The sequence below is a fragment of the Myotis yumanensis genome, unplaced genomic scaffold, assembly GCF_028538775.1.
Source record: "Myotis yumanensis isolate MYYU_CA2020_CCGP unplaced genomic scaffold, mMyoYum1.0.hap1 SCAF_4, whole genome shotgun sequence".
NCBI classification, from domain to species: Eukaryota; Metazoa; Chordata; class Mammalia; order Chiroptera; family Vespertilionidae; genus Myotis; species Myotis yumanensis.
The window spans coordinates 45,356,538-45,370,439 of record NW_027223755.1 but is presented as its reverse complement, the minus strand read 5'-3'; the positions used below and the strand labels follow the sequence as shown (position 1 = coordinate 45,370,439).

At 38.6% G+C, this 13,902-nt stretch overlaps 1 protein-coding gene across 1 annotated transcript in view; it reads left to right on the top strand.

The window, feature by feature from the left end:
• Nucleotides 1–13,902, top strand: part of HAPLN1 (hyaluronan and proteoglycan link protein 1) — a 74,641-nt gene that overhangs the window by 34,403 nt on the left and 26,336 nt on the right. Inside the window, exon 2 of the mRNA XM_070412294.1 lies at nucleotides 11,304–11,429. Coding sequence (XP_070268395.1) covers nucleotides 11,330–11,429 — 100 coding nt within the window. The 5' untranslated portion in view covers nucleotides 11,304–11,329. The remainder of the gene's footprint in view (nucleotides 1–11,303; nucleotides 11,430–13,902) is intronic.

Genomic DNA, 13,902 nt, shown 5'->3' with positions numbered 1-13,902 from the left:
CAGCGTCTTGGAAGATATCTTAAAAGTGACAGCCAAGGGGGGCGGGGGCTGCATCAAGTGGAGAGGAGAGAGAAGTTTCTGCTGCTAAAGATCACTAATGGATTTATTTTTGTTTTTATCATGACTTAATATAATCTGATACATCAGTTAATCACCAGTCATAAAATTCTTCCTTGTAGTTAGTAAAAAATCAGAATTGACAAATATTTAAAATCTTTCTACACCATCTCAGAGTATGATCACCGTTTAAAGTATATGTGAGTTGCCTGATTCTTGTTGTTTGTCGACTAGTTTAGAATTACATGTGGGGTGCAGTGATGAGCTTAGAGATGGATTTGCATATGTAGAAAACGTGTTATTTGCATTGCCACCAAAGTGTCTTGTAAGATGATTTTAGATCCAGTATGAATATAATGGATCTAACTGACAGCTTAATGGATTTAACTGACAGCTGTTGAAATTTTGAACTTTATAAGAAATGCTAAAATTTTAAATGAAATGGAGTCTTAAAATATTGATTTTGTAGCTTAATTAGAAATATTTCTGATTTAACTGAAGTTGATGTTATGATCAGTTTTCTAGCTCTATAACCTTTATTTCTAAATATTTATTTTAAAAACTTTTGTATCCAATTATAAAGCCTAAAATTCAGGTTTGTAGTCACTTAGTAGTGTGTGTATGAGCTAGATCTTACACTCGTTTTTATGTAACCTACATTTAAATCAGTCCTAACAATTGCCAATTTATTTGTATTTGAACTTTAAAACAGAGAGAGGAGAGTCATTGTCCATGGATTTAAATGATGTAAAAGAATAATAAAAAAAATGGAACTTGTTTAATTTTATTTGCTTTTGTCTGCTTTGGGGATTTTTTATTTGTTAGAAACTATTGAGATAGCAATCTAAGCTCTTATTATATATATGTATACATATGTAATGCATTCTTTTATAATGTTTCAGGAAAAAACTGTTTACTATACATTGTTGGCTAAAAGGGGTGTTTCATTCTCTTTAAAGTGACCTTGTTTAAGTTCTATTTGAATTGTAATTCACTAGGAAATATGTCTGCCTTGGTAGAGTTCTTAATTTAGTGCCAAATTCCTTGTCAGTATTCAGAAATCATTTACTATTATTGATAATGACAATGAGTTATTTGATTTCATACATTAAGAAGTATTTGTAAAGTGTAATTTTGTATTATTCAATATAATGCTTTGTGGTTGATGCTACTGAAATTTTTTATTATGGAATCAAGAAAGAATGAATCTCTAAGATGACGTCCTTTCAATACAAGCATGCCTAGAAAGCATACTCTTTTGAGTGTTTTGTTAGGTTGTTTGTGGAGATTACTTTAAGCCAGAAACAAACAAAATTTTTTTTGAAATTTTCATTTTAGTCAAAATTACATCAAGCATGTGGGCTTATTGCTCCCATATTTTAATCGTTATTATAAAGTCGATACACCATGACAACATTTTTCACATTAAACTAAAAGACATTCTGAGGTAGTCTGAGAAATTGCAGCATAACTAATTTATATTCTGATAGATTTAATCAGCTTTTAAGACTAGCTCATGAGATTCTTTGATTTTTTACAATATTTGATGTGTAATGACAGAAAATGAATGCTTTCTCCTGCATTCCATGAAGGATGCATTTTAAAGAATAGAACAATGTAATATTTACATTGGTTATAGTCTAATTTTTAATGAGCTATAGTAAAATTTTGACTTTAAGTCATTAGAAGTAGGATAAGTTCCTCAAAGATAAATAGAAGGAAAGATGTTTACTTTCTTTTAATATCACCATTATTATCAAAATGTATTGCTTAACATATATTTCTTGACTTACTCCACTAACAACTATCTGTTTAAGAACCAGATTATTAATTTTAAGAGACAGGTTCCCTCCTGACCCTGGAGACTTAGAAATCTCATATAGCTTGAAAACATTTGAGTAGATAGTGAGAACACCTACAGATAGTATACAGACAGAACTCACAGAAACATACCGAAACTACTGCACCAACTTCTACTACACTCTAGGGCTTTGTGACCGTAAGTCTCCTTGTCCAGCTGTTAGACCATATTTTTTCTCTAACATATTGTGAATTAATTATCTGCTAGAGTTAGAACTAGAATATTGGAATATACTGAGAGCAAATCTAGGATTTCTTCAGCATGACCTGAAAAGAGTCTTAGTGACTGCCCGTATAAATGCATAGGGGGAAAACGTTTTTAAGTAGCCATGACACAACAAATTGGTGTTTCTGTGGATACACCCCATCTTACCCGTATGATATGGCTACACATGCAAAAGGCACTAAGAACACACCATGACAAGAAAGTTGATTTTTTACTATAGTTACAACTCATATTCTTTCTTCCCTGTCATATGAGTGGATTTTGACAACTACCTGTCCACTACTATTACCCCTTTGAAGAGATTCCTGATTGAAGAAGACATACCACAAGATTGGAGAGGCATATTTACTCTGCCAACTCTCTTAATAGTGGGAAAATAAGTCAAATAATGAAAAATAAATATGCAATACTACACTTATTTTATCTATAAATTTCATTTCCAACCTCAGTGTGACCTGGGTTGGAGAATACAATTCCAACTGAAGGTATTGTGTGCAAATAAATGTTGAATGAAGTGTTTACAACTCTTAAGCATCACCTTTAGGATAGATTTTCATGTAATTTTTAACCTATGAGTGTCAGAATCCTGCTATATGTGTTTCATTTGTTTATTTGTTCAGCAGTACCAGACTATTAGTTACCCAGAAACAAAAAAAGAACAGTCCAAGTAAGTCCTGCACTTCGTATGTATATGCTCTGTTTTCCCCCTACACACTAGATATTCAAACACCACCACTAAGGAGACCTTAAATGTGCTTTAAGAAGTGAAGGTTTGCAGAGTTTGTCCTAAACTGTATCAATATTCTCTGAGAGCTGGTGAGGAATAACCAGCCAGGAGCAAAGTGAATAGAAATGCTACTAAACAAACAGTATTGTTATTATCCTTTTTAAAATCCAGGAAACTTTTGCTGAAGAGTACTGTCCTAAAACACAATAGGAATAGAAGGGAGGGCCTGATATCACCAATAAAATAATAATAATAATAGCAATAATAATAATAATAATAATAATAAGAAGAAGAAGAAGAAGAAGAACTAATATGTGTAAGGCTTTGACATTTGTCATCAAATATTCCAGTTGATGGATGAAAAACTTGAACTTGAAGCAGTTGGGTGGCTTCTCTCACAGTCTACAACTAGAAAGTGGCAGAGCAAGAAATAAAACTGAATTCTGCCTTTCCTCCTTTACACCCTCTGCATAGCTCCCCACCTTCCTGGGACAGCCTCAATTTACATGTTACTGTTTTCCCATCTCATTATAAATATTCTCCTGATCACTCTGTGCCCTGGTTCAGATGGTGAATCATGTGATCATGACAAATATCAGAATAATGTAATAAATATAACAATACATAAGGAAGAGAGAAGAGAAAAAATGAAGAGTCGATGAGTCAGATTTGTAGGCAATGAATGGAGAAATAGAAATATAAAAAAAAAAACCAAGAGAAAAAGTAAAAGGATGGAAAATTTGAGGAGGGAGATGAAAGAAAAATGGGCTAAATACAAAATGCAGAGGAGGAAGAGAGAAAGAAATGACTCATACATTTTAAAATGCAGTTTATTCTGAGAATCTTGAGAGTCCTAGATTCAACCTTTCAAGTTTTACCTCAATGGCACAAATTTATGACTTGTTGAGACTTCTGAGACTTTTAAGTAGGAAAGAAACCATGTAAATAGTAGAAATATCTACAATAAAGTGATACTAAAAAAAAGTGGTCATTTTGAAATTACCTAAGCAATTTCTATACAAGTGGCTAACTTGTACTTCAGCAGTAATTGTAGGCTATATTACAAATCTTAGAGATTGTAATCTTTCTTAGAGAAGCCGTCTTAGGACATTCTTGGTTCTGGGAATTATAATCCAGTACTCATTTTCTTGTGGCATTTTTATTTCCTCAAACTCAGAGACAGTGTGCCAAATATTCCCTTTATTATTCCTTTGCTACTATTTTATTGCCCTTCTTATTTTTGAGTGGCCTTTTCTTCCTCTTTATTTACCTCTCTTAATATCTCCTCTATAAATTCTTCGCTTTTTCACTCCATTCCTATCCACTTTCCACCGCATTGTTTTTAGAGAGCAGCAATGGGCCCAGAACTGAAGCACTGAGGGAACCTCAACATCAGACGTGCTGAATTGTCAGAAGTCCAGAGAGACTCAGAAAGTGTCTCCGACTGTTTCAGTAACGTGACAGTCATGCCAAACTTAGAGAATATAAATCATGGCAAATAACCTTTTGTAATGCCAAATGTATTTTTCAAATCATTAGCCATTTTGGATGGAAATTGTTCCAAATTGAATCGCCTAGTTTTCTGCATTTTTAATTTTATAAACATAGCAACATTATGAAAAGTTTATAAAATAAGAGGAAAGTATCCATCTGTCTGATATTTTAAGAAAATAATTAGCATGTTGTGTGCATTTCTTTCCAGTGTTTTAATGTAACAGTTTAAAAAATAAACACATGTGCACTGTAGGAAAAAAAAAAATAAGGAAAATGAGGGAAGAAAAATGAACATAGGCAAACATTATTTCCAGGGATTTATGGACTCTCTGAAGCTCCATTGCAGATGAAAAACACCTGGTAGGTAAAACTTTTTTCATTTTATTAAATTTTTTTTGGATGACACTGGTCAACACAATTACACAGGCTTCAGGTACACAATTCTACGACACAGCATCTGTGTACTGTATCGGGTGTTCACTACCCCAAGTCAAGTCTCTGTCTGCCACCATTCTTTTTTTTTTTTTAATCCTGACCCAAGGATATTTTCCATTGATTTTTAGAGAGAATAGAAGAGAGAGGGAAAGACAGAGGAGCCTGCAACCAAGGTACTTGCCCTTGACCAGAATTGAAACCGGGACCCTTTGATCTGCAGGCCCACGCTCTATCCACTGAGCCAAACCGGCTCGGGCCCTACCACCATTCTTAAAGTCTTTGACCAGTGGTTCTCAAATTTGAGCCTGTCAGACTCCCCTAAGCGAGGGTGGGGCTTGTGAAATACTGATCAATAGGCCCCACCCCTACTTTCTGATTCAAGAGATCCTGGGTATGGCCCAATAATTTGCTTTTTTAGCAAGTTTCCTGGCATATCTTCTGCTCCAGGACCCATACTTTGCTTTGACACCTACACTCACTCCAAATAGTGAACTTTTAGAACTCACCTGTCTCTAAGATGAAGTTATCTTTAGGTTGTTATTTTTCTTATGTTTATCCATAAAAATTAGTCAAGTTTGAGGTGGGTCATGCCATCTCGAGAACAATAGTTTATTTAGTTTTTATACTTTTTCGAAAATACTTTTCACCCTGGGGAGAATTTATTATTATTACTATTACTATTTCATGGGTGACAACATTGAGACCTAATGTAATGGACATGAGACCCGGAGTAGAACTTGTGTTTTCTTCTTCCTGATCTAGGACATTTTCCCAGCTTCTCAGGTAGCCAGAGGATCATGCCAAGGGAAAGGAAGCAGTAGACTGACCGGGCCAGATTAGGAGGTCACCATGACGACTATGGCTGGACATCTATTCGGGGCATTATAAATGCTCTTTAGTTGCTTCAGTAGTTTGCACTTCGATAGATCAAGGCAAGATGACTGGGAGAGTGCTACCTTCGCTTGGAGTTTATATAGACTAACTCCCTGAGCAGAGCTATTGTTGTATAGTTGAACAAAGATTTTTTTTCCAATCATGGCTTCTCTCTTGAGCATTGGTTATAGTCCAAGCAGTTCTGCATTCTTTGCCATTGTGTGAGTAAATCCTGGGGCTTAAGTAAAGATCCAGTTGTCCTGCACACGCTGAGCAATTCAAATGCATCATTAGTCTGAGGTCTTTAGCCATCATTTGGGTCAGCAGCCTGACTTCTGGATTGTACATACCTGTAGAGTTAAAACAGAAAACAAAGCCAACCAACAGCAATAAAACAATCAATGACCCAGCATAAGGTTGCCATTAGAGAAAAAAGTAAGGATAAAATAATCTATAATTTGAACAGTGTAAAACTTATAATTCTATGAAGGTCTTTCTAACAGCAAAACAGCAAGAAAAGAAACTTCAGGAAAAAAGAACACTTGTTTAAATTGAGTTAACTTAACCCAATGGAAAAGTACATTTTGCAGTTTTTTGTTGTTGTTTTGTTCATTTCACTGCACCACTGACCAGCTTTTAGGAAAAACTGGCCAACCCTCTTCTGCCCGTAAGTAGATCAGACTTAAAGGGTATCAAGGAGGAGAAGATTTCATCTACTTTAAAATAATTCTGTAATAAGATTCTTCTGTTTAATATTTTGTGGTTTCTTTGTTCCTTCGATTTCTAGAAAACTTTACATTGATTCTCATAATTTTAAAACTAAATTTCAAGCACTAAATTGAAACAGGTTCATGTCATTATACCCTTGATGGAAGAAAAAGTAGCTCTTCTCGATCCTCCACATAATAAGACATAATCTTCAAATGGAGCAAAATCTCCCTCAGTTTTGGCTCCTTTAGTCCTTGTAACTGGTTCTCCCATCCATCCTTCCTCTCGGCCCACAGGACAGTGCTGGGTGCGGGGTGGGCAGTGAGGAAAGCAGTGGGACTTACACTCACTGGTGTCTTGTGCAAACAGGGCTGTGATCAGTGCTACACACCCACAGCTGATGAAGAGGGATGAGGCGGGCATTCGAGCTTGTGTGAGCGAAGTTTTGAAAAACACATGAGAGCTGGCCATGAAAGCTGGTGACATTCCTCAGGGTACACAAGACAAAGGGGGTACAGAGTGCAGGTTCTGGGGAACACTGCCCAGACTCCAAGCTCCTCGCTATACATGCTGGGGACTTTACTGCTCTGAGGTTTCCAGAACTGTGAAAGGTGTGTGCTAATACACTTAGTTCAACTGAGTTGTTCTAAGAAATAACAGTTGAATGTGTGAGACAGTGCCTAGCATGTAAGGAAATATGCGACATTAGCTCTCCAGGCACAGAAAAAAGTATGCATGCCTTCCACTTAGGCTAATTTATCCATTATCTAACACAATTATGTTAAATAATAGATGCAGAGCCTCATATTTGGCCACCTGTTGTTTGTATAATCTCTTTTAAAAGTAAACTAGTAACCTTATTTTTTGTTCTGTGTGACATCTTAGAACATACCACAAAAGCAATGTAGAATAAAATAACTTGAAAGATTTCAAAATTTCTAGTCCTTTAAATTGCCCATTTTAAATTCTTTTTAGAAAATTTAAAAAAATATATTTTTATTGATTTTTAGAGAAAGAGAAAGGGAGAGGGAGAGAGAGAGAGGGAAACATCATTGTGAGAGCAGAACATTGATCTAACCTGCAACCCAGGCATGTCCCCTGACCTGAAATCAGACTGGCAACCTTTATGGTGCACAGGATGATGCCCAACCAACTGAAGCCACACCAGCCAGGGCTGAAGATGGTGTTCTTAAAGTTCAATTTTCTAGTGTCATATCTTTTGGTGAGACGGTTGTTATGCAGCCAGGATGGCAAAGATAATTTAGACTCTCTCCTACCTGGTGTGTATTAATGGCAGTGAGGTACTTGGTAGTGCTCACTGATATATGCCTCTATTCTAATCACAGATCACTGAAGATGTGCAATATCCTCAGCTTTTTAAAATTGAGGCTGATGTGTGTGTGTGAATGCACATGTGTGTGCACACAATGAGCCACCAAGGAAGTGCTCATGGCACCAAGGTGGTGTCATAAGCAAGGCAGGGCACAAGCATGCTAAGCAAAGTGCCATCTGACTTCTTACATGTAAGTCTAAAAAAAAAAAAGCTTATATTCACTGTAACATAAGTCAAAGTTTTAAGATCATAGCAGGTTCAAGTTAAAGAGCCTAAATTTAAAAAGGCAACAAAACAAATAAGTTTCTATTTTATTTTTATTTTTTATTTTTTGGAAAATAAGCACAACTCAATGTGGGTATTGCTTTTGCTTGAAAGCAAATATAAACGCTGCTGCTTACTAAATGTATGACCTCCAGCAAGAAAGTGTGTCAGGGAAAATGGAAATATCTGTCTCATGGTATTATTACAAGGATTGCATGAGCCATTGTATGCACAATGCTTAGCATAGATTGCACTTGGCAAATAATAGATATTCAGTTAAAAGTAGTTACTATTATTATTTATACCCCCCCCCCCATGCTTGCATATTTAATTAGACCCTTGAACAGTTAATACCTTAACTCAATGAAATGAGCACTTAGTGGCATACTTTTTAATACTTTGGTATGGAATTAAAGGAGATATATAAATTTGTGCTGGTTTGCTCATTATTTTTTGTTTGTGTGTATAATTGTCCCAATTATATTCCAAATTCCAAAAGAATCACTTTTATTATATTTGTTCACTCAAAGCATGTTCTGGGCTGAAAACAGATAATCTACACTAATAAAAGACAAAGATGCTAATTGACTGTACCATCCCTATGCCTTAAGCCACACCCACCAGCCAATCAGAGTGACTATATGCAAATTAACCCAAACAAGATGGCAGCCGGCAGCCACGGAGCTGGAGCAAGCAGGAGGCTTGGTTGCCCAGGTGATGGAGGAAACCAAGCTTCCCGCCTGCCCTGAGCTGGCTGTGGCCTCCGCTAAAGGCAACAAAGTTTCAATTATAGAAGATAAACAAATCCCAGATACCTGCTTCCAGCCAGCCTCCACTGGGAGCTTGGGTGGCTGGGGGCCATGGCCAGCCTGCAAACAGCCATCAGCCCCTCACCCAGGCTGGCCACACCCTTAAGGGGTGAGGGTCCCTGCTGGGGGTGCTTGACCAGCCTGCAAACAGTCCTCAGGCCCACACCCAGGCTGGCCAGGCACCCCAGCCGGGACCCCCATCCTGAAAGGGCTATGGCCAGCCTGAAAACAGCCATCAGCCCCTCACCCAGGCTGGTCAGGCACCCCAGCAGGGACCCCCACCCTGAAGGGGCTCTGGCCAGCCAGCAGACAGCCATCAGCCACTCTCCCAGGCTGGCTAGGCACTCCAGCAGGGACCTCCACCCTGAAGGGGGTGTGGCCAGTCTGAAAACAGCCCTCAGCCCCTCACCCAGGCTGGCCAGGCACCCCAGTGGGACCCCCACCCTGATCCGGGACACCCTTCAGGGCAAACCAACCAGCCCCCACCCATGCACCAGGCATATAGTAAAAGGGTAATATGCAAAAATTGACCCTAACAGCAGAATGACTGGTCACTATGACACACACTGACCACCAGTGGCAGACGCTCAATGCAGGAGCTGCCCCCTGGTGGTCAGTGCGCTCCCATGGGGGGAGCTCTGCTCAGCCACAAGCCAGGCTGACGGCTGCCAGCACAGCAGTGATGGCGGGAGCCTCTGCCGCCTCCTCAGCTGCGCTAAGGATGTCCAACTGCAGTTAGGCCTGGTCCCCACTGGCAAGTGGACATCCCCCGAGGGCTCCTGGGCTGCCAGAGGGATGTCTGACTGCCAGCTTAGGCCCGATCTCCTGGGGAGCAGGCCTAAGCCAGGAGGTGGTCATCCCCTGAGTGGTCCCAGACTGCGAGAGGGCACAGGCCGGGCTGAGGGACCCCCCAGAGTGCACTAATTTTTGTGCACCGGGCCTCTAATATTTAATAATGGTATTCCATGGACAAAAGTCAGTAGCATCAAAAAATAATCATTTCTCCAAAAAATCCTCAGAAACACAAGCCAGTAGTGAACTTCTGACAATATGAGTAAATCAGGTAGAATTTTGAAGGTGACACTTTGTTTCCTGGAAAAGTAAGTTTCTCAGTTTGCTCGCCCACAATCTTCTTTCTGCAGCACAATGAGGAAGAAGAAAAGGGTTAAAGCAAACATGAAAAACTGAAGCCCTAAGCATCACAACAATGCCAATTTTTAGAGGGGAGACAGCAGAGAGGTTGTGGTCCCAAGAGAGACTCGGGGAACTTTGCAGACAGTACCTTGGGCTCCGGAGCAGAGGCTGGCCTGGGAGGACCTCCAGGAACAGGCTCAGGGCTCTTTAATAAGTATTCCAGGGAGTCAGGCTTTCCTGGAAAAAACAAATTAGTGGGAGAAGCCAGTACTGTGCAATTTCAGTTTTAAAAATAGCCAGGCATTGTGAAGGCTGCTGTGTGCGTGAGAGAAAAAGAAAGCCCTTGTTAATATTTGCCTCTGCTTCCACACTAAAACAGAGCAGCTACACTGACATTTTTGCCCTGCTGAAACTGCAAAGGTCATAAGGTTTGTATCACTTGGAATGGTCCTTCCCATGACAAAGTTTGGGGGGTGGATTGTGTCCTTTTGTATCCATCAGTCTTGCAATAGAGGACAGACAGGTGATGGCTCTGCCTCTTTCACTCAGGACCAGAGCTGCTCCTTGATGTCAGCCTCAGCTCTTCATTTGCCTAATTGCCCTGGGAGCCTGGCAGGGACCTTCCCTGCAGCTGTGGCTCAGCTGACTGCAGAGACCCTACCTGGCACTCGAAGTTGGTGCGTCAGCATTTTAGGTGGAAATGAATGAAAAATCAATCAGGATGACTGCAGTGGTAGCACATACAACTCTAACCTAGTTTGTCCATAACTTTCAACTAGTCACCATAGACCCAAGCAGTGTTTAAGATGGTAACTGAATCTGTAACAAAAATGCTGCTTCTGCTTAATCAGGCTTTTTTTTTTTGTCCTCTTTTCCATTTAGAACAAGCAAATCTAACCTGCTTAGGGAGCCACATGGAAAATGAATGATATTGTCTAGTTTCATGCAAATATTCTCTATTTGCCCTGGTTTAACATTCACTGACAAGTTTCCAGATATGTATAAAATTGTTTTATGAACTTATACTTCAAATTCAGAGGTTCAAACAGCTTTTTTTTAAAAAAAAAGTCTGTTATATCCTTGCCACATATCTTTGTAACTTGCTATAGCACTCTGTTAGCAAAACTACACTGTCTTAAATTTTACAATTCTGCAAAGATAGAGTTAAACACTATTTGGACTCTGGCTACATGAGGGAAAGTGAAATTGTTCAAAGCTGCAGTCTTCGGCTCCCAAAGACAGCTACAGAAACTTTCTGAACAGATTGGGTTAAACATTTTTACAGACCCATTCTGTGATGGTAAGGCAGCAATAAGTTGTGCAGTGCAACACTCCGAAGGGCTCCAAATCTCACAAGCCTCTTTGTATGTGATGCTCTCACAGTGAAGAAGATTCTTGGGGCTATAAAGATGAAGAGCCTACTTCTTCTGGTGCTGATCTCCATCTGCTGGGCTGATCATCCTTCAGACAACTACACTCTAGATCATGGCAGAGTTATTCACATCCAAGGTAAGAAAACACAGGTTCTCTTACGAACGTCAAACGAATTTCAAGTTACTTAGAGTTGAGATGCTGGGTTTGTGTTTCTTCATTAGTTCTGCTGCACTGACTTTTCCCTTTCCTTTCTGCTAATTGGTGAACATGCTCCCTGGCTTTTGAATGCGATAGCATGACCGTAGAGTCAGGAATTGGGGACAATTAAAGTGGAATGGCTTATGAATGTCCGACTGCAGGGAATTGATGTAATTGTTCCAGGCTTTTTAGCACAGTTGCTACCTTTCTTGTAAGTAGAACAGAGGACATAAAGTTTATTTCAGTGCAAGGCAAAGGGGGTGGGGAGAAATAGGAAGTAAAACTTATGATGTAAGGTCATGCTGCTAGAGTAAGCATTAGGAAAAACTATGTGAAAATGAAAGTCAGACAAGCTAAGCTTCAGGAGAAAGTAACTCACCGCGTTATAATCTCCTTTGGTGAATATTTAGCTCCGATTGACCAGTATGTTGCCTCTGCGTGTTTCTGTTCAGCTCAGCTGAATCCTCAGCCTTAGAGCTGTAACAAGGTTTGGGGCTGCAGTGCAATGCAGCTATTTCCTCAGTCCCAGCTTCAGATGAGGGGCATCCTGCACTCAGAAAGCTAAGAGACTTATGCAATAAGGAAAAGATCGTTCTAAAGGAGCTGTCGCTTCTCTCTTTGCCCTGGTGTGCTGAATAATTAAAAGAAGAATGACAGGATTTAACAGTTTAAACATATGATGACATTAATTTTAGATGAACTTAGTTTGGGGACCAGAAGCATTATAGGTTTGCTAAGAGACATAAAACATCAAGTTATATCCTCAAGGTCAAAAGTGTAGTCTCAGAAAATTGCATCCACTGTTGCAAAGTATGAGTTGTGAAGGTCAAATGGTAGTGTAAGTCTGGCTAGAAGTATTTTCCTGTACATATTGTGACTACACAAATAGAGTTCTGAATTTGACAATAGCTTGCTGTTTTAGATATATCTCTTTCAGTTCTTTTGGCTTCCAACAGCTTTATGTTTTTTGCTGGGCTGTGAAAAGGAATTATATAATCATAAATCGTACTATGCAAGCTGCTGACTCAGCTGTTTTTTAATGTATACAGTAGAGGAATCAAAGCTGTTTCCCAGACACTATATTTACATAGAGAGATTTCTGATGAGGAACAACATCTTTTTAACATCTAGTCACAGAATGCAGTTCAGCCAAAAGGTTAATACTGAGTCATGATTAACAATAGCAGGTTTAAAGCTGATGTAAAATTAACGTTAGCTGTGGTTTCAAGTTATTATTAGACAGATATCTGTTATATTATGAACTATGTACAAGCCATTTAGTTTAAAGTGCACTCAGAGTATGCAAATATTATTTTGGGAGTGTATTAACATTTTAAAAGTTACTCCTGGGGAGCCTTTAAATTAGACTTGAGTTTCGTCAGTGAGGAAAACTTCTGTGGCCCCAGCCTTTCCATCCCATATACTCTGCTGGAATTTAGTGCAAAGGAATTTCTGACACGAAGTATCAGAATTCACATTATTGCATACACTATCAAATTAAAAAAATAACTTGATAGTTCATTTTTTAATTGTAAATTCATATTCTTAGAAAGTTACTCATAGCTTTCAAATAATAAAACTAAACAGCCTACCTTTTGCTTGTAGAAGCCTATACTGAAATGTAATTTGAGTCAGGATTATGATGCTATGTCCATACATCTTAATTTATTTTAAAATTGCTCCAAATACCTGTTCTTGTTATTTTTCATCTAATAAAAAGTTTTCTTTTTCCTTTATGATAGCATTTAGGTTGACCATTCATATCTTCAGTCCTCCAGAGAAACACCTCCAAGTGTCCTGACATAATTTTGGTTGTCATTTACAATGCAAAAATAACATGTATAGCACACGAGATAATCATTACAGCAGATAATCTGCATTCCTCACTTGAAATACTAGTTTCTCATATTTAAACTCTTATTTGTCAAACATTAGTTTCTTATATTTAAACTTTCATTTGTCAAACATGGCCCCAGAGGAATTTAAAGGAGCTTAAACCCTCATAAAATTTTATAAGAATTCTGCAGTCAGATGACTAAATTAGTAAATCTGGCTTTCAAATTCCTGAGTTGTACTGATAAGCACAATGGGCTCCTCTCAGTGATAGAAAATTGTTCAGAATTCGCATTACTGCAAAAACACCTTTTCTGTCTCCCCATGTTTATTAAATTTCTATGTTTGTATTCCCAGGCCCAGATGACACCAGGGCAATATGCACATTATTCCCAAATTCCCCTAAGCTGCTTTGAGGAAGATGTTCAACACTTTGATAGTATGTTCTTGAGTCTCAGGCATAAGAGTTACCTAATTATGTTTTGAAGGCTTCCTCCCAAATTTGTTATGGGAGTGGCTATAGATACATGGGAACAAAAACATTTAATCTGGCTTTTTCTTTTAAAAAAGTGGAATT